The sequence below is a fragment of the Halichoerus grypus genome, chromosome X (assembly GCF_964656455.1).
Source record: "Halichoerus grypus chromosome X, mHalGry1.hap1.1, whole genome shotgun sequence".
In the NCBI taxonomy this organism is placed as follows: Eukaryota; Metazoa; Chordata; class Mammalia; order Carnivora; family Phocidae; genus Halichoerus; species Halichoerus grypus.
Genome location: NC_135727.1, coordinates 73953636 through 73980761, shown reverse-complemented (window position 1 = coordinate 73980761; position 27126 = coordinate 73953636). Strand labels below are relative to the sequence as shown.

Genomic DNA, 27126 nt, shown 5'->3' with positions numbered 1-27126 from the left:
AAACCGGGAGGCAGAGGAGGCAACAGAGGAAAGCGACGGAGCTAGCCGCTCCAGTGCCGGACAGGAGCTGAAGGGACGTACCGCGTCAACCCCAGCTGGGCTCCGGCGACAGCGAACGCTTCTTGCAGCGCGGTGGCTTGAAGCCGCCGCCCCAGAGCTGCCCTTTCCTCTTCGGTGAAGTTTTCAAAAGCAGCTAGAGACTCGGAGGAAGCGAGGAAAGTGCCGGGTAGGACTGACGGCTGCCTTTGTCCTCTTCCCCTCCACCCCACTCCGCGCCCTGTGTCTCCTCTCCTGTTGCTGCCTCGGCCCGCTCCTCTCTGCCCGTTCCCCTACCCCCCGCCCCCCCCCCAGTCGGCCCAGCGCGGCCAGCCCGAGTTTGGAGAGAGGTAACTCCCTTTGGCTGCGAACAGGCGAGCTAGCTGTACGTTGCAAAGACGCCTCTGGGGAGCCGGGCGACCAGCGTAGCCGCTTCAGCACTGCAGCTGGGACCCGGCTAGTTAGGCGGTACGCGGGGCTGGCCCCCAGGTTCCCCTCATTCCCTTTCCATCTCCTGCACGCAGCAGCTACACGCCCCCCCCCCCCCGCCCTCCGCGCCCTCAGTTTGCAGGGCCAGAGACCAAACAATGAAAGGGCAGGGGGCAGTGAGGGCTTCAGTCGACAATTAAAAACAAAAGCAAAAACAACCGAACCAAACAAAACAAACCCCCAAACCCAAAATAAAACAGAAAGAGAATAACCCGGTTCCTATTTGCACCTGCTTCAGTGGACACTGAATTTGGAAGGCAGAGGGTTTTCCTTGTTTTTGTTTTGTTTCCTTCAAGACTTGGGCATCTTTTGACTCTACCCTCCCAAGATTTCAGGAACAGACTGAGCCTAGCAGGGCAGATCGTGTCCAGCGCGTGTTTTCCTGGGCAGGAGACTTCGAGGCTGTCAGAGTGCTGTTGCGTGGTTATTCCTGCAAGTTTCCTTCCCAGGAGCTTCCCGCAGGTGGGCAATTAGCTGCAGTGACTACCGCATCGCAGCCTGTTGAACTCTTCTCAGCTAGAGAAGGGGAAGCGGAATAAAGGAATTAGGCGGAAGAGTCAGCCAAGCTCAAGGATGGAGGTACAGTTAGGGCTAGGGAGGGTTTACCCCCGGCCGCCGTCCAAAACCTATCGAGGAGCTTTCCAGAACCTGTTCCAGAGCGTGCGCGAAGTGATCCAGAACCCGGGCCCCCGGCACCCTGAGGCAGCGAGCGCAGCACCTCCCGGCGCCCGTTTGCAGCAGCAGCAGCAGCAGCAGCAGCAGCCGCCGCCGCCGCCGCCGCCGCCGCCGCCGCAGGAGACCAGTCCTCGGCAGCAGCAGCAGCAGCAGCAGCAGCAGCAGCAGCAGCATCAGGGTGACGATGGCTCTCCCCAAGCCCAGAGCAGAGGCCCCACAGGCTACCTGGCCCTGGACGAGGGACAACAGCCAGCCCCCAAGGGCCATCCGGAGACCGGCTGCGTTCCAGAGCCTGGAGTGGCTTCAGCCACCGGCAAGGGGCTACAGCAGCAGCAGCCAGCACCACCGAACGAGGATGACTCAGCTGTCCCATCCACGTTGTCCCTGCTGGGCCCCACTTTCCCGGGCTTAGGTAGCTGTTCCACCGATCTTAAAGACATCCTGAGCGAGGCCGGCACCATGCAACTCCTTCAGCAGCAGCAGCAGGAGGTAGTAGTATCGGAAGGTAGCAGCAGCGGGAGAGCGAGGGAGGCCGCTGGTGCTCCCACCTCCTCCAAGGACAGTTACCTAGGGGGCAGTTCGACCATCTCGGACAGCGCCAAGGAGTTGTGTAAGGCAGTGTCGGTGTCCATGGGCTTGGGTGTGGAGGCGTTGGAGCATCTGAGTCCTGGGGAACAGCTTCGGGGGGATTGCATGTACGCCCCGCTCCTGGGAGGTCCACCCGCTGTACGTCCTTGCGCCCCGCTGGCCGAATGCAAAGGTTCTCTGCTGGATGACGGGCCAGGCAAGGGCACCGAAGTAACTGCTGAGTATTCCCCTTTCAAGGCAGGTTATGCGAAAGGATTGGATGGCGACAGCCTGGGTTGTTCGGGCAGCGGTGAAGCAGGGGGCTCCGGAACACTTGAGCTGCCATCCACCCTTTCTCTCTACAAGTCTGGAGCACTAGATGAAGCGGCAGCTTATCAGAGTCGCGACTACTACAACTTTCCGCTCGCCCTAGCCGGGCCGCCGCCCCCTCCGCCACCTCCCCATCCTCACACCCGTATCAAGCTGGAAAACCCGCTGGACTATGGCAGCGCCTGGGCGGCTGCGGCGGCACAATGCCGTTACGGGGATCTGGCGAGCCTGCATGGCGGGGGTACAGTGGGACCCAGCTCAGGCTCACCCTCGGCCACCGCCTCCTCTTCCTGGCACACTCTCTTCACAGCAGAAGAAGGCCAGCTGTACGGGCCCTGCGGCGGGAGCGGAGGCGGCAGCGCTGGTGAGGCAGGGTCTGTAGCCCCCTATGGCTACACTCGGCCACCTCAGGGGCTGGCAGGCCAGGAAGGTGACTTCCCTCCACCTGATGTGTGGTATCCCGGCGGTGTGGTGAGCAGAGTGCCCTATCCGAGTCCCAGTTGTGTCAAAAGCGAGATGGGCCCCTGGATGGAGAGCTACTCCGGACCGTATGGGGACATGCGGTAAGTTTCTCCTAGACATGTCTTTGAATGTAGAGTTAGTCGGCGTTCTGGGGTATCTCTCCTCTCCTACCTGCGGGAACACTCTATCCCTGCAAGAGCTCAACAGTGTTCCATAAAAAGGGCCGTCCTGAATCTGGAGCCTTCTGGGTACTCCTAGCCTGCCAAAGATAAGACCATTGTGCTCAGAACCCCCACTGTGTGCACCAGTCCCCACCACTGAGAGCCCTGGGTGCTGGTGTGTGCCCTTCCAGATACCTTAATAACACCTACCCCACCTCCAGCCTCTTAAAATCCTGAGTACCTCATGGTGCTCTATGTCCCAAAGGCTCCAAACTTAAATCCAGTAGTAAGAGCCACCTTCAGAAATAAAGCTTTTAAGTCCTCCAGTACTTTTTGTCATCCCTCTTCCCAAATCCGAGAACCTGGACAGGAAATATGGGCAGTTTCACCTCTTAGAGTGTGTTAGGGTTTGCCCTCCAGCCTGTGGCCTGTCTTGGCAGCTTAAAGGCAAAAAGACTGGCCCAAACTTTTCTCAGTTCGCCTCCTCCAAAGACATAAAATGGAGGTGCCGGATTAGGGAAAGAAGGTCTGAGTTCTCTGGGTTCTGAGGGACGCTGTGTGAAGACAGGGTGAAATTCCTTCCCTGGCAACAACTGAGGAGTTGCCCCAGAGTTGGAAGTCAGCAGAGAGAATCCAGCCAGGCAGGAGTAGAGCAGGCAAAGGTAGAGGACAACTTTCTTGGTAAACACTGGGCAGTATTTGCTCTCACAGGTTGACCATACTGGACGTAGCTGCTTGGGTCGGTCTTCTCTTGTAAAGAGTTTATTTTCTCTATGGAGTACAGCAGATCCACAGTCCCCTACTTCAAGTTTGCATCAGATCCATAAAAGAGGATAATGTTCTTTTAATGAATAATTTAGCCAGGCTTGAGTCTGACTTACAAAGTGTTGGAAATTTTTTTAAAGAATTTCCTGCTATTCCAGTGTGCTCAGAAATTGCTTTTGGGAGGGAGGAGTGAGGCTCTTCAATATATTCCTTCATTTTAAGAATATGCTTGCATTTTTTTTATTAAAGTATAGTTGACATACAGTGTTATATTAGACGTGCTTGCATTTTAAAACATGAGCTGCTACCTCTAACAAATTTAGTAAGAACTGTTAGGGACCTATGAGCCATAATTTTGCCCATGAGTTTTAATTAGGACATGAGAAAAGTGGTGGTCAATTTCACCTTGCTTATTAAAAATTCTTCCTACATTTGTTGAGCTTCTTGGAGATCATGTTGAAGATTCTCCCCCCTCCCCACCCCAACAAAGATATTAGTTTATCTCCATGAGGGAGGGAATACTGACCAAGGAACTAACTCCTCAGGTGTGCTGGGTACTTATGTCCCCTTGGAGTTGTGTCTTGTTACGTTTTGCTTTAGCTGTTTTGTTTTATCTGTGACTTTTCCAAAATTTCTTTGTTAGCCTTAGCATCTTTGGCGACTTAAGCCCAACAATTTGCCTCCTTTCACTGATGCTTTTGTTCTTGGAAGGTTGATAGAACAGTGTTAGGACAGAACGAGGAGGATAGGATTTCATAAAGTATTATTTTTTGGGCTATTGAAGAAATAGCTTCTTACCAGCCTTTACATCCTAGTATTAGATTTTAAGTGTTTAGCTTACAGGATTTTCCAAGGGTTTATTTATATCATCAAAATGTTTTCCAGTTAGTTTGGTTTTTTTTAAATTATTTTTGCAATGTGGTTATACCGTGGAATTTTTCTTTGTTTTATAAGAACAGATTTATTTGGTAGGGTTAATTTTTTTCCCCTAGGGTTGTTGCTAGTCAGTTCTACTGTGAACTTTTTTGAGGGATGGGGATGTCTCAGGTGCTTCTTGACACAACCATGATGTTAAACTGGAACCTTTTCTCTTCCGCACACCCTCCCCAACAATTAGCTCAGTTAATAGGGAGGAAATGAGCAATTCCACATCTTTGTTAAGGGATGGGTTTCTTTTTTTTTTTTTTTGAAGATTTTATTTATTTATTTGACAGAGAGAGACACAGCCTGAGCCGAAGGCAGACACTTAACGACTGAGCCACTCAGGCGCCCCAAGGGATGTTTCTTTGAAAATATAACCTGAGAATTTCAGGAAGTAGATATAGAAAGCAAAAAGTTCTTCCCATGAGGTGTGCAGTAAGCTAGGTTATTTTATCCCAGGTCTTAGTGGGAAAATTTCTCTGTTAGAAAAACCTGCTTAAATTAATGACCTTAACTAGTGAGAATTTAACAGTACCCAAAGAAAGTAAAAGATTATTAATCTTCCCTGGTTTGTGGTTGCAGCACTGGCTATGAGAGTCTAGTGAAAGGGAAAACTGGCATTCCTGTCTTGTGGGTTGACGAAGAATTTTCATTTCTAGGATATAGAAAATCGTTGAGTCAGTTTTTTGAAAATTTATCAATTTCATCAAAATGCGACCAACCCCAGTCTAAAAGTTGACGTTTTCTTACTTTATCTTTCTTTCCCTCACTTTGTTGGGGCACAATCTGGTGAAAGGCAAGGGATTTTTTAAGCCAAAGCCAGAGCTTCCACCCTGTCTGTATTGCATGCATTATGTGCTAAATTTGAGTTAAAAATCTAAAAATTCTAGAGGCTTCCAATAATGTCGGATTCCTCCTTTCCCAAGTGTGTGTGTGTTCATACACATTAGTTAATTGGGGGGGGGTTAACTTTAGTAACTTTTGGAATAACTCTATGTTCTTACACATCTACAATGTTTCTGCTCAAAGGAGAGAGGTGGAAGGAGAGAAACTGAAGGTGGTCCTTTAAAAACAACAACAACCCCCCACAACAACAACAACTTAATTTAGCATGTACTTTGAACAGAAGGAAGAATAAAAAGTGATGGGGCTTCTGTACAACCCTGATGATATTTAATGGAGCTGTCTTCTTTCAGAGATCAAACAAGACTACAACTTTGTTAATTGACCACCTGCCCACTTGACAGAAGTAAGACCTTTTATATTCCAGCAAGCAGCACAATAATATGAAAAAATATTCTTGGGAGCTGAGGCCCAAGGAAGCAAGTGCCAGAATAAGAGTTGGGATTTAGATTAATTATCTGGATGCAAAAAGAATTTTTCTCTTGGTAATTTATTCTGATCTTTATAATAGATAGTATTTTTGTAGTGCTTTGAGATTGGCAAATCCTGCTTTTTCCCCTCTTAGTTATTTAAAAAGAAGGCACTTTATTAATCCCCTTTCCATCTCCTCTCCCCTCTTCAGTTATCAAACAAGTTTTTATGACTATTTTGCAAGGAGCGTTTTTTTTTTTTTTCCTAACGCAGAATTTTGCTTTGGGACCGAGATAGTCTGATGCTTTCTGTCCATAGTCCTTGAGAGTCAGTATGTTGGAAAGAAGCATCCTTTCTCCATTGTCAGCAAATAACTAGTGAGTTATGTTTGAGTACCAGTGATCAGAACCAGAGGATCAAGTAGCCACACTGGGTGGGACCCCATTTGGAAATAATGTGCAAGATGTACTGATGGAAGGCTCCTCTTTGTCGTCCACAGAGTATCTCTTTTAGCTCGGCCAAAGGTTAACATCGGTAAAAGATACTTTCCAAGAAGCTTGTAGCCTTCCAATTGCAGGGTCACTTTGGGGCACTTTCTTGCCAGGGCTAATTTTACCTCATCAGAGTTCCATTCTTTGAGTTGTAAACTTTGATATAATATATTGAATTTGCTGGCACATTAAATTTTCTTTTTTTAAGTGTTTTTCTTCCCTGTAATAATTTTCTCCTGTGGTGTACATATACACATTTAAAACAATGAATCCTTAGGATTCTGACTCGTACTTGTACTGTGACTGCTCTTGGTGGGATTATGAGTTGGAGTTAGGGACCTGGACAGTTTTGTTATTTTTTTTTTCCCATGGTGGTACAGAGACCACCAGTTTTTCATTTGGAAGTCTGCTCAAACAGGGAACAGAATGTAGGCTGGGAGTGGCAAGCAAGGGACTTATTTTATAACCAAACCTGAAATCATGATTCTGAAAAATGAAAAGCAAACAAAAATCAAGTTTTGTGAGGTTGGTCAGAGAGGGAAAAGGAAACTTCTCCCCACCCCCTACCTCCACCATTTTCTCTTTGTCTGCAGCTTCTTCAAGTGCTGCCTGTCCCGGATTTTCTTTCATTTCTCTCCTTTCATGCTTTTAACTAAATGGAAACATAGACATTTCTTTCTACTTTTCGGGATATTTTCCTCATTACACCTGTGGCATGCTCCTAAAGATTTTTTTTTTTTTTTTTTTTAAATCTGGAAAGTAACCGATCAGATCAACTCCAACCCCTCTCTTAAGGCTAGATGACTTGAGGGGATTGCAAAATTAATAGCTGGGCTTTTTTAGCCTCAGGTTAGAGCCTGATTCAACAGTTGCTGAGGGAACTGAACTAGATGGCTTGAGGCCTTGGTGATTTAATGAAATATTTTGCCAGCCCAGCCGCTGTCTCTCTCTTTTGACCTCTGTCTCTGTTTACTGGCCATTTTGGCAACCTTTTCTCAAAGCCTGAAAATAACCGGACCCTCACTGAGACTGTGCTGGGTCAGACCTCCACCACACTTTCACAAGCAATACCTAAATCTGTGTGTGAGGATGCTTGTTCAAAGTGTCTGGCTGGGCTAATAAATATGCTGATGCTATGTAAAGTAATCATTTGAAAACAAAGAAAGATATTGAAGAAACTGTTCTACTTCAGACTTCCCCTACCAGCATTCCATCAAGTTCTGAAATGTTGAATTCAGAGTGAAGTTATCATCATCTTAAACACAAAGCTGACCTTTTTTTTTTTCATTGCTTGTAATGTAACTGCAGTTACCAGTATGGGTTGGCATTTGTCATATTGAAGAGAATTATGAAATCTCGTATTTAGAGCACCTTTTTCAAAGAAAAGACCCAGTGTCTTATAGTTTACTGGCTAAAGCGTAAGTTTGAGTAGGCCAGGAGGATGCTTAGCGAACGAACAACCCTTTGCTAATTGAGGGTATAGAAATAGTTGAGTTTTCTATAACATTTGTTTACCATGTGGAAAAACCTCTCTAGAGCAGCGCTTCCCAGCTTTTTTTCTACCAGCTTCCCACCCGGTAGATGTTTTAGATTGGTGCTCAGTAAGGGCTACTGTCAGTGGCTATTGCCGGAAATGATAGGACTGTGAATTAGGCACAATTCCTTGCATACTCATGGGTGCTGCCACCCTTTCTCTCTTAAACCATTTCCTGCTGCCAACCTGCAGGCCACATTAGGGTTGAGAGTGGCTCATCCAGATAAGCTTATAGCTCTAAAGTGCTGGTTACCTGAGCATGCTGCCAATTTAGATCAGGTAGTACTTGAGTTTTATTTTATTTTTTTAGTAACAGCTTTGGTGAAACATAATTCATTTTCATCCATTAAAAGTGTGCAGTTCAGGACGCCTGGGTGGCTGTGGGTTAAGCGTCTGCCTTTGGCTCAGGTCATGATCCCGGGGTCCTGGGATCCAGCCCCATATGGGGTCCCTGCTCCGCGGGGAACCTGCTTCTCCCTCTGCCCCTGCCCCATCTCATGCTCACTCTCTCTCTCTCTCTCTCAAATAAATACAGTATTTCAAAAAAAGTGTGCAGTTCAAAAATTTTTAGTATATTAGTATATTCAGAGTTGGGAAGCCATCACCACTATTTTAAAATATTTCAATCACCTAGCGTCACCCCCCCCCACCCCGCCAAACACTGAGCAACTATCAACCACCAATCTACTTTTGGTCTCTATGGGTTTGCTTATTTTAACATTTCATTTAAATGGAATCATGCTATATGTGATCTTTTGTGACTAGCTTCCTTCATATAGAATAATACTTTCAACGTTCATCCATGTTGAAGCAGGTATCAATACTTCATTCCTTTTTATAACCAAATAATGTTCCATTATATGGATGTATCACATTTTATCTACCTATGCATCACTTGAACATTATAGTTGTTTCCACCTTTGACTTCTACGACTGATGCTGCTATGAACATTTATGAAAATTCATACAAATTTTTTGTGGGTGTGTGAACATAATATTTTTAATTCTTTTGGGTACATACCTAAGAATGGAGTTTCAGGATCATATGGTAACTCTCTGTTTGACCCTTTGAGGAACTCTCAAACTGTTTTCGTAATTGACTGCACCAGTTTACAATCTCACCAGCAATATATGAGGGTTCCAGTGGTTCTACATCGTGCCAATACTTACTGTCTTTTTAATTATGGTTGTCCTTAGTGTGTGTGAAGTGGTATCTCAAAATGGTTTTTCATTAGCCTTTCTTTAATGACCAGTAATATTGACCATATTTTCATGTCCTTATTGGCTGTTTGTATATCTTTTTTGGGAAAATCTCTATCCAGAACCTTTGCTCATTTTTAATTGGATTATTTGTCTTTTTATTATTGAGTTGCAAAAGTTTTTTAATGTGTTCTGGATACAGGTCCTGTAACAAATTACAATTTGTGAATATTTATCACATTTTGTGAATTGTCTTTTCATTTTCTTAATGGTACCCATTGAAGCACAAACATTTTGAATTTTGATAAAGTCCAATCTATTGTTTTCTTAGGTGGCTTGTGATTTTGGTGTCATATATAAGAAGGCTTTGACTAATCGAAGGTTACAAAGAGTCACACCTACGTTTCCTTCCTAACTGTTAAGTTTAGGTTTTTGACCAATTTTCAGTTTTTATATAACTCATAAGATGTGAGTAGGGGTCTAACTTCATTCTTTTGCATGTAGCTATCAACAAATGGTGTAGTCATCACAACACCATTTGTGGAATCTTTCCTCATTTAACTGTCTTGGCACCCTTTGTATAAAATCAGTTGACTATAAATGTGAAGTTTTATTTCTAGACTCTGAATTGTATTCCACTGCTCTTTTAGCAGTACCACACTGTCTTAATTACTGTAGGTGCTTGGTAAGTTTTGAAATGATGAAGTGTGAGTCCTCCAACTCTGTTCTTTTTAAGATTGTTCTTTTGGCCTTTCTGGGTCCCTTGAATTTCTGTATTAATTTTAGGATCAGTTTGTTTGTCAATTTCTACAAAGAAGCCAGTTGAGAATCTGATACAGGTTGCATTGAATCTGTAGATCAATCTGGGGAGTGTTGCCATCTTAACAATGTTTAATCTTCTGATCTGCAACCATGGGATCTTTTAATTTATTTAGCTCTTTCTCAACAGTGTTCTGTAGTTTTAAGAGTATAAATTTTGTACTTTTGTTAGATTTATTCCTAAATATTTTAATTTTTAATGCTATCATAAATGAAATCATTTTCTTTATATCCCATTTAAATTGTTCCCTTCCAGTATATAGCGATAGAACTGATTTTTGTATATTGACCTTGTATCCCGCAACTTTGCTGAAACTACCTGAGTTCTGAACATGTCTGGGACTTAAGAGGCACGTTCCTGTTGCTGTACTAAAGTTAAAGCATACTCTGTCTCAGCCTATATGAAGGCCACATAGGGACACTTCTCAATTTTCTTTAGCTGTAAATTGAAATTGGTATGAATTCTGGATGAATAGAAGAATGCCTCTAAAATTATCAGATCTTTAGAGAACAGTAGGAAAGAAACCTAATAAGGTTTATGCGGTTAATAGTCCCCTTTTAGTATTTGGATTTGGAAACTATTAGCAAGGAGATGAGGAATTAATAATTTCTACACACAAAACTAGCATGGAGAGGTAACAAATGCAAACTAGGCCAAAGAAATAACTAGCTATATCTGGCTTATGTTTAGGTTTGTGTAAACAGCTGGAGTCATAATTTTATGTTTTCATGTGTTGTCCTTTGGATACAGTAAATGCCACCACTCTTTCTGGTGTGTATTTCTAGATGAGGAAATGGTTCATTTACTCTCATATGATTTGGGCTTCTTTTCGGGGATGGACTCTCTAACCATGAAGCAAAGATACAATTTACCTATAAAGGGACTGAACTTTGGCCTCACTAACACTCTAGGCTAAGGGTCATATCTAATTAGCTCCAGCTATTGTGTCTTGATAATGGTGCATAAACGGCAGGCCACTGAACAAAAGGTCCTATCATGACCTGGCTGTCTTTACAAATGACCGTATTAAAGTGATTTTTTAAAAGTACACATCAATCAACCACTTTTCATTAAGCGCCTGCTGTATGCCTACCTGTGTGCTATAAGGAGGTTAGGGTAAAAAGGACACAATTCAGAAGAATCTTGAGATCACTACCCTCAATAAGTTTATAACCATTAAAACAACATCAACAACAACAAAAAACAAAACAGAATGGCAACACTGTGATGCCAGTATGATGAGAGATGCTGGATTGTATGGCACAGCTTTTTTAAAATGCAGGCATTTGAAAAAGAAATGGATCAGTGTGGGCTGAATTTGGTCAGCAGTATTACCTGTGGCTGCCTCTTATCCTTCATGGATTCAGTGGGGGCATGACTGAACTCTAGCAATAGATTATAGGTCTTGATGGATATTTCAAACACCAGGAAGTGGTACCTCTGTAAAGGTAATGACGAGTGAGGGGTTGAAATATATTTCTGTTTTTTCAGAAGTACCACCCCAGTCAAGGTAGTTACTAGTTTCTTCCTCAGTTTCTTTGGTTATATTATTGCACATGCTGGGAACAAGTTTTGATATCTGTAATAATATGAGGAATTAATTAAAATTGAGGGTGATTTATGGGCCTATTTTTGGTGTGAGAGTCAATGAAGGTATCTAGTGTGGTGGTTAAATTAAGAATTATTATTCTGCTCTCAGGGTTTCCATTGATCATGGTGGCTAGCTTTGAGGTTCTGTATGAATGGGATTTCAGGGTGTTAGTTAAGGGAGGGGAGGGAAGTGAGAAATACAGATCAAACAATTCTGGGAGTAAGGGGCACATGAAAGCTTTTTTTTTTTTTTTTAATAAGGGCTTTGTTGAATTAGATGATGTAGCTTTTTGAAATGGCCCACCCTTTTAATCATGGATTCTGTTTTCTGTGGGTTGAGTAGATTCTTTGCTTGTGGAGGTGTAGTCCCACAATCTGGCCACTAGGGGGACTGCAAGTGTCCTGCAGCAGGAATTCCCTGGGAATGGTTGGCCTCCTTTGTACAGGCTAACTTGAGCCAGAGCCACCTACTACCAGACAATAAATAAGTCATTGTGGTACTTAGTTTTTTATCTGGGATGTCGCTTCCCAAAGTGCAAAAAACCATTTTTAGTAACACTGATTTCTTAATACCTTTTTCTGAATGTGAAGCTGGGAGCAGTGACCTTGGATATATTCCAGTAGTACTTTACAGTTTACGGATCAGTTTCATATCCCATGCCTGCATTTCATCCTCTTTTCTTACCCTGTACATGTAGCCAGGTTTTAGGTATAATACTCTTCATACTTTTATTCTGTTGTTACTCCCACTGTACATATTATGGTCAGAGAGGTTAGGTAACATGTCTAAAGTCAAACAGCTTCAAAGGGACACTGCTAGGATCTCCGTCTCACTCTTTCTTCCTCAAATCAAATGTTCCTTTTTTTTAATCCCACATCTCTCTCACGTCATATTCAGGAAGTAGGAGATTCAGAGAGGCAAAGGAACCTTAATTGGTATCAGTAATAGAAACTGGTAGAGCTTGTAAGGCTTTTGGGTCTCTTATTTACTCACCAGACTGAGTTTGGTGGATTGGTTTGTATAAGAGATCTCAGTGCGAATAACCTACCATCTGACTTTATAATCTGCATTTATTCAACAAATACTTATGGAACACTTATTATATTGCCAACTTCTATAATAGACACCAAGGTACAACAATGAACAAGGCAGACAAAAATTCCTCCCTTTACGGAGTTCACAGTGTAGTGAGAGGAGATGTAAGTGTCACGAAGAACAGCTTAACAGATTGTGGGAGATAGAGATTCACTGTGGGAGAGACTATTTTATATTTGTTGGTCAGAGAAGGCCTCACTGAGAAGGTGATACTTGAGCAGAGACAGGAAGGAAATGAAGAAGCGAACCACAGAGATACCTGGGGTTAGACTATTCCAGACACAAGCAACCCCCGGTACAAAGGGCCTGAAATAGGAGCTCACTTGCTGTGATGGAGGACAGCAGGGAGGCCTGTATGGCTAGTTTAAGTAAGTGGAGAGTCATATGAGATCAGAGTTAATGAGGGGCATCACAGGTCTTCATTAGGACTTTGGTTTTTACTCTGATATGGGGATTCATTGGAGGGTTTTGAGCAGAGAAATAATGTGATATGACTTATATTTTAACAGAATCCTTCTTCTTCATAACATCTACCACTTTTTGATAGTACATGCACTTGTTTGCTTACTTACTGTCTATGTGGAGAAGAGACTGGAGGAGCAAGGGGGAATCAGGGAGATGAGACCACCGCAGTGATCTAGGTGAGAGATGATGGTGGTTTAGACCAGGGTGGTATTGGTGGAAGACATGAGAAGTGGCTGGATTCTGGATGTGTTCTGATGGTAGAGCCGATGGCATTTACTGACAGATTAGATATTCATTGTGAGAAAAAGGGAGGAGTCGAGGCTGATTGCCAGACTTTCGATCTGAGCAATTTGAAAACTGATTACCATTTACTGAGATGGTAAAGATTGTTAAGCAAGAGCAGTTATTGTGTGAGGCAGGTAGGAATCAAGAGCTTGATTTTGGATTTATAAAGCTTAACTTGTCTGGTGAACATCCTGATGGCTTCCTCTCATTTTTCATGCAGTGTCCTCACCTTTCCTGCTCTTCAAGATTAATTGGGATTAATTAGATTAATTAGATTAGATTAGATTAAGATTGATTAGAGATCATGTAGGCCTTTGGTGCCCTCTCCTTTCTCCCCTTTTACTTGATGAAAGCCTAGGAGAGGGTAGAGGCTTATCCAGGGTGGAACAACAGGCTGGCAATAGAGTTAGAACATAAATTCAGTTCTCCTGGATCCCGACTCGGTACTTCTTTTCTCAGTGTTATTCTGAAACCTCATTTGGGGTAGAGAGTGTGCCTTTTCTTCTTACCCCAACTTTAAACCAGGTAATTAAACTAAGTAGTGAATAAAAAACCAGGACACCACACAAATTGGCTGCTGCCTCCGATCAAACCAAAATATTATAATTATGCTAAATAACTTGCCCAAAGGTCACACAGCTGGGAAGTAGCAGAGCTTGTGTGCACACCCAGGAAGTCTGGCTTATAACCACAAGGTTCTAACCACGGTGTAAAACCAGCAGCTTCTCAGATGAGCCAGCCATTACCGCTCCCATCCTAAAAGACTGGTTACTGGGATGACCTAATTATGTACTGCCTCTGTTACAGTCTACTGATCCTCACCAAGAAGCTGAGTGCCTGGGGATTAAAGTGGAGGTAGAGGGACACAAAGAAGGTGGTGGAATGAAGTTGATCATTTATAATAGGAATTGGAAAGCAGAACTATAGAAATTATTGAAAAGGGCCTAGAGTTACTGAGGTGGTTGAAAATCTCAAAGCCAATACACACCTGGGCAATTCTGTCCGTGCCTGCTTCAGTAGGAGGACTAGCAAGTTAAGAAAACATAAAATAGCTGAATTTCTGAAGTCAGGTGTTTCACATGTGTTAATTCATTTAATACTCAAAATAACTCCCTGAGGTAGATACTGTTATCAGTCCCGTGTTACTGGTGAGGAAACAGACACAGAACAATTAAGTAACATATTTGACCAAGGTTACAGAACAGCTAAGTGGAAGAGCCTATACTAGAACCTAGGCAGTTCAGCTCTACAGAACTTCTTTTCTTTTCCAGTACATTCAGGGCAAGGGGTACTACTCATACTAAATTTTTTAAAATATAAAACATAGTGCCTGAGCTTCAAACATTGTGTAGCTTTTATCCTTACAATACACCTGCTTCTTTCAAGGGCTCTTAGGAGGAAAGGTACTTACCAAAGGTCACATAGTGAGTGCGTAGCAAAACCAGAGCTTGAATTTGAGACTCCAGACTGCCAGACTTCTTTGCATTCTCTCACTCTGGCTCTCTTCTCACACTAACTTGTATCCTTCTATTCCTCTTTCTGTATCAACCCACCTGTTACTTAAAAAAAAAAACAAAAAACTTTATGCATCAGCAAGATTGGACAGAGAATGGGGAAAATGATCAGAATCCATATCGTTCCAGACATTGGACAAATGGAACACAAATGTCAGGAAAAAATGTCAGCCTGTGGAATTTGCCCTAAATAAAAAGAACTTCACAGTACAACAAGATGCATACTTTTGTCCTTCTAGCCTCAAATGAGTTGTGCGGGATCCCTAGGAAGAGCTGAATGTGGCTGTCAGATAACATTTTTGTTACTGTGGAAATAGAAAGAGGCGACTACAAAAGTCTGCTTCTCTCCAGATTTTTTTAAAAAGAAGGTGCAATTTTACCACTCATATAAGTGATAACTACTTAGTTATTTCTTTTGAAAATTGGCAGGACATAAGAGAAAGCATTCTTCCAAACCTGTCATAGTGGGTCACCTTTCTGAAAGCATTACCTAATTTCTAACTGGTTGAAGAGGTCGCATGAACCGAGAGTTGAGAGTAAAGATGGAAACCCTTGATGTTTGATGTTTGAGTGCAGAAAGGAGTCCAAAACATGTTTTGGGTCTGTTTACTCTGCCCACTCTTCCTCTCTTTCATCTTTGTTTAAAAATACAAAGGTTAACAAGTGTGTATTCTGTGGGAGTTTCCAATTGTTCATTTGAAAAATCTGTTTGATCAGCCTTTAAAAAAAAAAAGACTAAATTAGACAGAGAAATTTCAGTCATCAACTACCTAATTTTAGACTGAAAATGGTAACCATGCTCATATTTTCAGATAGTATGTAGTTTGCTTTGGATACTTGCTGGACCTTGCTGAGGTGCTGGATTGGCTCAAAATATGCCAGGTCAGATGTGGAATTGAATAGGATGAGCTCTTCTTTTGGGATATTTCTACTCTTCCAAGTTAGAGTTCCCCATCAGAGATGACCCTGCAGTGTCTGGGAAAAGCTGCATTACAGTCTTGGGGAATTAGTGTAGTGAAATGATGTATTGTTGTTTCCCAAAGCCTTCTTAGTCATTCCTTCTACCTGAGGTCGGATCCTCATCACCTCTTACCTGGATTAGTGCAGTGACCTCTTGCCTGCTCTCTCTAGTCCTCCCTGCTGCTCTCTGATTCATATTGTATTCATCCCTCCAGGTTAACCTTCTCAAAGGTCATCTATAGTATTAAAAGTATTCTTTCATCCACTGGCCTATAAGTTTTCTGAGGGTTGAAATTCTAATTCATCTCTTTATTCCCAATACTTAGTACAGAGGAAGCCTTGCTCTACACAGTTACATAATACGCGTTTGAAATTGCATCTACTCCTCATTTGCTTATAGGTTAAAGTCTAAATTCTTTAAGTCTGGTGTTCAAGGATTTTCATGATCTGGCTTATTTTCCAGCCTCAGGTCCTATAATTCCCTTACAAAAATCTTCAGCTCCAGCCAGATGGATCTAGTCCCTGTCACCTTAAACCATCCTTATTCCTTTATTCTTTGAACTTGATGTTTTTCCTATCATTCCTTTGGCCTTGAAGCTATCCCAATTTTAATGCCATCCATTCTTTTAAGCTTAGCTCAAAAACAGTCTCCTACCAGATAAAATTTCTCATCCCCTAACCCATCGAGGAGTGATCTCTATGATATAATATGGTTGAAAGAACGTAGGCTTTACTTTCTTCATCTGTAAAGTAGGGCTAGAAATCTCTAGTTTATAAGTTTCGGGGCAGGAGCAGATCAGATGTCATGATGGACGTTGGGTACAAGTCAAGAGTCAGCAATTGTGCCTTTTAGATGTAACCCTTTTTTCCTTCTCCATAGATATGGTACTTAGTTCCTTAAATTATGATAATTATTTGTGTGCATGTCTTCTATATCTTCCTAAACTGTACCCTCTTTCAGGGTAAAAATTATTTCATGGATAGCTTTGTGTAAGATATACAAAACACATAGCTTAGCACTTAGCACACAGTAGGTATTCCATAAGGTATTCCATATTTTTTTTTTATCAAGTGATTCTCGGTCGGTAGTATTAAGTGACTGCCAAAAACAACTGATGGATCATAAGTCCCATTAATAGAAATATGAGATTCAGAATAAAGGAAGTGAAAGTCTTGCTCAGGTAAATTCTGGTAGGACTATATTTGCAGTCAACCGAGTGTTCATGGGGCATCTCCTCTTGTAAAGCATGGAGAAACTGAGATACCGGGTTGGGTGTGGGAAGGGAGTCAGGGAGCAGTAGACAATAAACATTCTCTCAATGTAACTGAAGGACTGTTATGGAATGAAGGAGCTAGATATTTTTCTCTAGTACCCCAGAGGGCAAAACCAATGAGGACAGATGGCAGTTTAGTAAAAAGAAAACATTTTCTCAGAGTAGTTTCACCCTACATCAGAAGTTGGGAAGCTGGGCCAGATGAGTTTTCTTTGCACCTGCATGTGTGGATATATGTTTATCAAATTAGTCGATGGCATTTCACATAAAAAAATCATATTTCCAGGGGCGCCCTGGTGGCTCAGTTGGTTAAGCGTCTGCCTTCGGCTCAGGTCATGATCTTGGAGTCCCGGGATCGAGCCCCACGGCTCCCTGCTCAGCAGGGAGCCTGCTTCTCCTCCTGCCCCTCCCCCCACTTGTGTTCTCTCTCTCTCACTCTCTCTGTCTCTCTCTCTCTCTCTCAAATAAATAAATAAAATCTTTTTTAAAAAAATCATATTTCCAGCTTCGGGAATGAAGATCAGGCATCATTGGGCCTATATTCCTCCATGGCAAAAACTAGGCAGAAGCAAGAAGCAAGTGCTCCTCCAGATGGGGTGTGCACTTTCCAGTTTGCCCACACACCAACAACCTGCTTTATTCACTTAAGTTACTTGCTTGACTCTTGTAGGCGTGTGAATTTGCCATCCCTGTCAGATCAGGGACCCAGGCAAATGATGAAAGCCTTCCTTACCCCAGAGGCTTTTGTTCTTCATAGAGGAGGGACTAAAGAAAAGTACAAAGAACCCTGAAATCAGAATTAAAACTGGCTTTCAGTTCTGGCACAGCCATTTACTTACTGTATGACCTTGGGTGAGTAACTCAACATCTCTGAGCTTCAGCCTCTTTATCTGTGGAATGTTCTTCTCACAGTGTCACTGTGTTTATTAAATAAAGCAACTTGTATAAAGGGCATGTCACTTAGTAGATGCTGAAATATTAGTTCCCTCCTTACTCATCACACCCTTTCTGTCCACTGGCAGTGTTGTTACACAAGTAGTAAATTAACCCTCATTGAATGCATTCAGAAAGAAGATGGACTCGTGCGGGACTATGTATATAGGGCAGAGGTTTGGACTCACAGTAGGTGATTTCCACAGTTGGTTCCTAACAATTACTCCCCAATGCCCATCTCAATGATTTTAGGTATCTTGTAGAGTTAGGGATTTTGAATGAACAACAAAAAGGCTGAGGGCTCTTGGGAGAGAGGTTGGGATCAGGGCTAAAGTATAATGTGTTGGGATTCAGGCATAGGCTTTGGCATCTGACAGACCTGGTTTAAATCCTGTCTCTGACAATTATTAACTGCGTGTTCTGGGCCACTTAATCCTTCCTAGTTTCGGTTTCCTCGTTTCTAAAATGAAGATACTAATACTTCCTTTGTTGGGTTCCTGTGAGGATGAGTGACACAATGAGTGTAAAAAATTTTGACCAGTGCCTGGCCCAGAATAAAACTTGATAAATAGTACCTATTATTGTTGTTGTATTGTTTTTTATTGTTACGATTATCATACCAGTCAAGCAGAGCTTGGGAAAATGCACAGCAGACTCTGAAGTGCATGGGCCTTTCCCCAGGCCACTGCTGCCCGTTCCTCCCCTCCACTAAAGCTCCAAGTCTCCAAAATGCTTTGACTGGAATGTAAGCGTGAGGTCATCGCAGATAACAGAGAGTGTGATTTGCTTTGGTAATGCAAGTTACTAAGTTACTTCCCTCAGCTCAGCTGAAATCTTTCACTAGTTGATGCTTGTTTCAGAGAGCAAGACTGAGCTGGTCTGAGAAGAGAGGGAGAGTGAAAAGACCCTTCCCCTCAGCCAGTGGTCATGGTCCTCCACAGGGAACAGAGTGACCCAGTACAGTGTCTGGGGCCTTGGTGAGTTTGAGGCCCCCTACACTAAACCAGTCACTCCATTGCATACATTGGCCTCTTTCCCCCACAAAAATCACTGGGCAGGAATTTACTTGCCTCCTTCCATGGCGTGGAACTGTCCGCCTTCTCATCCTTGTGCTTCCACACAGCTAGCTGGCAAAAGGCAGTCAGCAGAGTAAAAACAAGCCTCTTAGCATAGAGAGCGAGCTTCATAGCAGTGTGAAATTTGCTTGGGAACCTCATGTTTACAAAGGACCTTCCTCACTGCCTCTCAATACCCCAAACAGTTTAAAACTTTTTTTTTTAAACTATGTCTCAGAGCAGCTCCTTGCCTGAGTATATTTAAAGATCTGCTGAGTCATTGAAGAGTAAGCTGGCCAATCACAAGAGACAAGGACTGTACCCCAATCTATGGGTGGGGAGTAAGTTGATAGGTGAAATCTGTTCGGCTTCCTCCCATGGGGAAGGACAAGGTGACCCACTTCTAGCCCCCACGATTCTAGAGAGCCTCTATTAAGACTCCTTGTTCTATCACTTTTGGTTTCCTTCTCAGTTTATAAAAGAGTAAGAGTGAAAGGGAAGGAGCTCTGGCATCAGCTGTCTGGAGCTGTAATGTTCCTGCTATTGGTAGCTGAGAGTAGCGAGAGTGTCAGTTTGATATATTCATTTCCCTCTTTTCCTTTTTAGTTTCTGGTCATGTGCATTGTTACCATGGCACATGCCAATTGCTGAAAAGTGATACATATTTTTTTTCTACTTTATTCTCTATTGCAGTTCTGAATTTATTAGTGGAGAAATTAGCAGTTAGCAAGTGTTCATTGTAGGTACAGGTCGGGGCTTCCTTAGAGGCATTTGTCCCTCTGGTTTTCATCCTCTAAGTCTGTAGTTCCAAAAAGGATGCTTCTTGGATGACTTTAAAAGGTATTATAAGATCGTTTTATCAGTGGCAGCAGTGACTTGTTCTGGCAACCATATTCAGGACCTAAAAGAAATCAGGTAAGCCAAAATTGCTTAAAGCCGTCAAGAGACCTAGTCCTCTGCCTTCCTTCCTCCTCCTTTATTTTTTTTTTCCATTGAGGTATAATTGCCATTTAAAATTATGTTAGTTTCAGCGTACAACATAATGATTTGATATTTGTATATCCTTTCCCTTTTGCATTCCGTTTTTAGATGGTTTTCAGAAGGTATGGGGGCTGGCTTTGTTATAGCCAGTTGATGAGAAAAATGGTGGGGGGTTGGAAACTGGGAGTGGAGCCACTGGACCTGTTTGAGACTAAATGATTCCAATTCCTAGGAAGTATGAAGCGCTTGAAAGTTCACCGGCAATTTAGACAATAAGTGGGGCAACCAGGATTAGGACCATACATTTTTTGATTGTAGGCCTAATTTTTTTCAGGCTCACTGCCCAGATTAGCTATTGAACAAATGAATGAACGAGTACCTATTTGATTTGGGAACATTATTTCCAACTTTGAGTTAAAGATTTGATCTGTCATTTGTGGAACATTTTAATTCTCAGCAATATCAGCTTGGTAAACATATCATTCATTAATTCACCAATTCATTCTTTTATTCACTGATACCTTGTAATGGATTCTGAGGATACAAAGAGAAATAAGACATCATCTCAGGTCTCAGAGATCTCACAGACTGGGGACTAACATCTGAATAGTGTACATAAAAGCAGCTGCTTATGAAATGCCATTACCAAAATCTCAAGTCATATCATTCTTGCACAGTGAGTATGGCCCTCCTAAAAGTGGGGATGTCTTATATTTTGAGTACATGAATGTGCAGCCTTATGAATAACTGCCTTTCAACATAATTCTGTGTTCCTAAGAACAGAAGTGAAATGTTTCTGCTTCTGCGTGTGTGTGTGTGTGTTTGTGGGGGGGGGCGGGGTTGCGTGTATGATGATAGATGGGGGATTGCTAATAGGAACTATGGGAGACTTAGGTTGTCCTAGTGAGGTCCAAACCGGTATGTATGTATTGTATAGAGGATTGGGGTGGCAAGGATTGTTGAATAAGAGCTTATCTCAGGTTTTTCCAAATAAATGGTCAGCAGATCTAGAGCATCACTATTCCACTTGCTTTGAAAACCTGACACACAAGTCTTTTTCCTAGCATGGGTAAACTGATTCTGATCAAATATTCTATTTTTGTGAGCATCCACCTCTCTGTGCTAGGTACTGTGTTAGATATTGTCAAGGTATTTTCTTGTTTAATTTAATCCTCAGCAGTTCTTATTAGTTTCACTTTATAGATGAGGAACTAAGCTTCTGAGAGGTTAATGATTTGTTCAGGGTCTCACACAGTGAGCAATTTGGTGGATTTGGGATTTAATTTTTACTTTTGACTTTTTGTCCTCTGGCCTCCCTGCTGTTTTCACTGTTCTATACCACTTGAGCTTTCTTTTTCATACAGGCCATTAAATGTACCCTCCATTAGCCAAAGCCTCTTGCCTCCCTTCAACATTATTCTTCTCTAACATGTTCTTAAGTAATCCTCAGAAAAGATTTTGCAACTTTCATGGGTACTGTGGCCCAGAGCCTTAATTCAGGCTCTTAAGTGCTTTGGTTAACTGTAAAATGGAAAATCAAAGTCATAGCTTATTTAGGAAAAATGAATTTGGGATGTGAATTTCCTGGGCAACTTGTCATCTTTATTTTACTTCCTTAGCTTTATAAACTTACCCACAATGTTCTCTGAGAACTGGGAGTAATGAGGATGATGGGGAGAAAGGCTTCCTTTCCTTCCTTTCTAAGATCCCTTCAGCCAGGAGCCACACCCTCTCCTGCTTCCCTATTTTCTGTGCACACATGAAGGTGGGAGCTAGACATGAGTTCTTTTTAGCCCCGAGTTCATGCCAAGGTTTTCTTTTCCTCTGGCTGGACTAAAGTGGGAGGAGAAGTTGAATGACTACCAGGAGGATCATGAGTGAAGAAGACTGGGGTACAGGAAGGAGCAGTGAATGTATGCTTAATATACCAGGGTTTGTGTCCAGACATTTTTAGCTACTATCTGTGTAACCTAGGACAGGTTAACAGTTGTGAGTCAGAATTTCCTCATCTGTAAATTAGAACATAAATTCGAATTTTATAGATGAAAGGATAAGTCTAAAAGTGTTTCGTAAATTCAGACAGGGCTTACAGATTTAAAGTATTGCTTTTTTATGATCGCAGAGTAAATGCTATGCTTCAGTGATGAAACCTTGTCCTGTTTTTCCTGAACGCCTGAACATGTGTAGCGTAAGAGGTGGGGCATTGCCCCTGTACCAGCCACATTACAATGGTAGCAACTATGGGCTGAGGGCAATCAGTGGACTGCTTATGCGTCGAGCAAATGTGAAAAGAAGGTTTCATATTCAGGGGTCAGCAGATGGCAGGCAGAGCAGACCCTCAGAGTCCCCCTCAAATCTCCCCAGAGCCCCTCTTATTTATTGAGACTTAACATTTGGGGCCTGTTTCAAGTAGGCATGTCTGTAGCTGGGCTTTTCCCCCCTTCTTTGTGTTTATAACAGGCGTTCGTTGACTTGGTGGAAAACACTACTCTCCTTTCCATTTCCAGGGACTAAGTGTACTTCTCCTCTAGACATGAATTCTCAATAGCAAGTTGAAAGGCGGCAAGCGTATACCAAAGAATCAGAGATGGTCAAAATTTAGAAGGGACCCTGGAGGTCAGTCCTCTTTTGTATAGATTAGACAGTTGGAACCCAGGCAGGAAAAGGAGTTAGACTAAGTTCACAAAACCCGTCATGGCACATTCAGATCGGAAATCAAGGGCTTCTACTCCCTGGTCAGCACCAGATGCTCTTTAAGGCCCCTTTCAGCTCAGATGTTCTGTGATGGCCCATGATTTTGACCCTTTCTACTGTAGATTGGGGACAATGAGATCTGAGGTCCCAGCTCTGGCTAAAGTGGGAATATGTGCCCTCCCTCCCCTGCTTTGTATTTTTTAGGGGCCTGGTGGATGAAGGGAGTGTGATTACCACTTGTAATAGTTTCATACCAGTGTCGTTGTTAGAATCACTTGTGAATTCTACTAATTAACAAAGAAATGATTTATATGGGGAGAGCATGTTTGCTTATCTGCCCCTTCTCACCCATTGTCCATAGCAGTAAGGTCCATCAGCTTTGATTTATCGAGCTGCTCTCTTCTACTGTAGGTGCTGAGAGCAGAGAGGGATTCCTCAGAAGTCACTGCTTCATCTTCCTGCCTATGCAAAAGCCTGCCCCCAAGACGCTGGAGGCCTGCTTTGAACAGGACTTTGTACAGGCCACCAGGGAAATGAATGCATAGTGCTCCTCACATTCCTTGTCTTTTCCCCATGATACTCTGGCCTCCCAGGTGGCAGGTTCTTTGGTGGAAAACTTCGAACTCAGTGGTGAGTGTTGTAAGGTTTGGACTGTGGTATATAGGATGCAGCCACAGCACTAGCTATAGGCACATATATGTAGATGATCTTGCTTGTTAAGCTGTTCTGGTGTTCAGCGGCTTGGGGCAGACTATAGTATGGGTGGGAGATTGTGTTGGGGGTCTTGAGCACCTCTTTATTATTAACATGAACAAAGCACTTAATCCACTAAACCAAGCCTGCTTTCTTCATGCACATTAGCCTGCCTGCAAGACCCCTAGTGACGTTAAGCGACATACTTGGTGTCCTCAGGTTTTCAACCGCTTCAACATGGAACAGCTGTGGGTTTTTACGCACATGTCTTGGCTTGATGTTTCTATGTAATTGTATACCAGACTGTGTGTGTCTGTTTATATGGATCCATTTCTGAGCAGTTGTGACACAGAGACCTAGAAACAGGGTCGAACTCTGTGTGCTTTGATAATGGGATCATGCCTCTTCTTTTGTACCTGTGTCTCTGTGTATTCATGCATCCTATTAAGTCACTGTGCCCCTGTCTCTTTTTATCCATTCTTCTGTCCTTGTGTCTCTGTGCTTTCCTGGTATTTTTTTTTTCCTTTCGGTTTGGGCATGTTTCTATGTTTATGAACGTTTCTCACTCCCAAGTCCATGTGTCCCTGTGTCTATGTATGTAGCTCTTTGTTTCTGTTGGTGTATGGATTTCTGCGTCTGGTTAGGTCTTCTTTTGTGTTCCTATGCAAAGCTGTTTTGGGATGACTATTTCTGTTTGTGTATTAATTGTTCTTTTTGTGTCTGCTTCTCTGTGTGTCTTTTTCTTTGCCCCTCGTGTCTCTGTTTCCACATGTTTCTCTGTGTGTATATTTTAATGAATCTGCCTACTAACCATTGTTCTTATTTCTCTGACTGTGTGTCCCTGTGTGTTGCTTTTCTGGGCTTTGTAATTTTTAGCTTATTTATGTTTCTGTATACATCCATTGGAATTGGCCTCTTGATCTTTCTTGAGCACATGTCATCTTTTAAGTTTTATGTGCATCAGCTTTGGGAAGAATGATCTATGTTTCTAATCAGTTGTGTTTTTTGTCTCTCTGTGTGTATCTGACTGCATGCTACTGGTCCATGTATCTTTCTGTTTCTCTGTGACAAGATATTTCTGTGTAGCTTTCTGTGTGTGTGTCAGCTTCTGTCTGTTTTTGTGTTGTTGGCTGTATGTCTGTGCATATGTGTCCATGGATCTCACAAGAACCTGCTTTCTGAGGAATCCATGGGATTCTTTTTTGTTTTTTTTAAGATTTTTTATTTATTTGACAGAGACACAGCGAGAGAGGGAACACAAGCAGGGGGAGTGGGAGAGGGAGAAGCAGGCTTCCCGCTGAGCAGGGAGCCCGACGTGGGGCTCGATCCCAGGACCCTGGGATCATGACCTGAGCCGAAGGCTTATGCTTAAGGACTGAGCCACCCAGGCGTCCCATAGACTCTCTTAATTTAAATTACTGAACGTAAAATACTACAAATAACAAAGCTAATAGGTAAAATCTGTCATGTTTTGTAATTCAGACAGTTGAGTTGAAATTTTTTTTACATTCATTTGAATACAGAGGTGTCTGTAGTGCTGGATTCCAGTCAGAAGATGGAGGTTTGAATGTGGGTTTCACATTCTAGCCAATCTTGGTAACTTCAAACCTCGATTTCCTCATCTGTATAATGTTCATAATAAAGTCTATCTCAGTAGCTACCAAATGATTGGATATGGCAAACTTTTCGCTTATGTAGGGATACATTTTAAAAATAAAGACCATGAAGTAGATTTTTTTTTATCAAATGAAATTTATTTGGTTAAGGAGATACTCTGAAATTGTCTTTTGTGGCAAACTCTGGCCGTTCTGTTCTGCTTGGGAAGTTATTGATTAGGTTTGTTTCTGCCTTTTCTGGGGGAGGGAGAGTGATCACTGGGTTGAGAGGGAGTCATGACTTTTCTGAGATAATACATCCATGCAAAAATAATGTTCTATACATGCGGCATAAAGTGTCAATTATGTTAGTCAAGAAATATTTAAGTGCCACAATTATGACCTTAGGTATGTAGAGACTTCCTTATTTTCTTTTTAATCCTTTGTAAAAAAAAAAAGAAATCCAAATCAGAATATTAGGTAAAATGTCATTAAAACAAGCATAAGTATAAAGATAATTTCTATATCCCCTAAAAGAATGGAGGTCGTAGATGTTGGCCCATTTATTGATAGAATATTAGATTAAAAAATCTAGTATGTAAAAGAAAAAAGACCACTTCTTGGAGCTTATTGTAGTTTCTATGAAACATCAATTCACACCTATTTTCTCTATTTTACTGGTGTGATGGAACCTGGATTTCAAATTATAAGTAGATCGTTAGACTGCAAGGTAAGCCTTGAGTTTTGAGGAACAAAAGCGATCAAACCTGTCTTATCAAATCACTTTTCAAGTGGGAAACTCTGCCATGTATTTGGCTAGTTTAATATATCATGGGTAGTCAAAAATAGTGTAAATACCCAAATCAGCATTCTAAAATTTGTTCCATTGTGCTTACATGCTTTTCAAGACCAACCTACCTCATATGATGCAAAGTTACTATGTATGTGTAAAGTGCTCTGACATCTTAATCCTCACAATAGCCCAGTGAGGTGAGTAGGAATCTATTTTATAGAAAAATAAGTTGAGACTCAGAGACATAAATTAACTGGGCTAATGAGGAAATAATTACTTTTTATTTCCTAGGAATCCTCATGGATCATCATCACCAACCATGGTCTCTGCTCTCTGAGGTTAACCATTCTAGAAAGCAGAGACTGGTAGGCCATTCAAATGAATTGTCTACACTTTCAGAGGGCCATTAGCAATGCTTAAGTCTAGGAAAAGCAAACAGAGGCAACTGAAATACTGAATCCTTCGGAAAGTACTTACGAAACATTTAGCCATAGATCGTTAGACTTTAGTAAGAAAGGTGGACTAGGATGGAGGAACCCATTCTCCCCTGGATCAGTATTTATCTATCTTGCTCCTCTGTGGTCTGGGCCAACAGTTCTATTTGTTCTGTATAGCTCCATAATGTTTCTCCATTTGAGGACAGCAAATTTGGCAAGAATGGATTGGGTTTCTGTACTGGCTGACCTATAAAATTCCCTCCCAACTCTTCAAATCTGTGACATTTTCTCAGGATCCCAAGCCTTCCTTTATGATACCATCTCTATTACCTTTGTAACTAACAGCACAAGACTGTGAGCTGACCCAATTGGGTGTGTGACCGAGGCTCCTGTCCTGCCACCCTTTGACCTACAGTTTCAGGATATTATTAACACCCTCTCATTGTATATAGGGAACATTGAGGCTGAGAATGGTGAAGGGACTTTTCAAAGGTCATGCAGCTAGTTACTGCTTGAATAAATATCTATTTTGAATTGGTAGAATAGGTGGTTTTATCTCGGGTGTTTTAGTTTATTGTGAAAGTTTGAGAAAGGATAATTAAAAGTAGCACCTAAAATAAGGGCAACAAACCAAGAAACCGACTCTTAACTATAGAGAACAAACTGATGGTTACCGGAGGGGATGGGTGACATAGGTGATGGCGATTACAGAGTGCACTTGTTGTGATGTATGGAATTTATGAATCACTATATTGTACACCTGAAACAAATATAACACTGTATTTTAGCTGTACTGGAATTAAAATAAAAAAATAGAAGTTTCACTTAAAATATAATTGTTCCAGTTAGTGACTGACGATCTAGTTAAAGTTAGTTATTGTCATCTAGGAGTGCTTCGAGGAATACTTGTCAAGTATTTCCATAGTACTTGTCAGTAAAACTTTCCTGCCTCAATTGTCTTGGGACTATTGATCTAGGATAGTGTTTCCTGAACTT

At 42.1% G+C, this 27126-nt stretch overlaps 1 protein-coding gene across 1 annotated transcript in view; it reads left to right on the top strand.

The window, feature by feature from the left end:
• The first annotated feature begins 346 nt into the window (after positions 1-346).
• The window catches only part of AR (androgen receptor), a 182429-nt gene continuing 155649 nt past the window's right edge, over positions 347-27126 (top strand). Inside the window, exon 1 of the mRNA XM_078065269.1 lies at positions 347-2660. Within this exon, the coding sequence (XP_077921395.1) occupies positions 1099-2660 (1562 nt within the window). The 5' untranslated portion in view covers positions 347-1098. The remainder of the gene's footprint in view (positions 2661-27126) is intronic.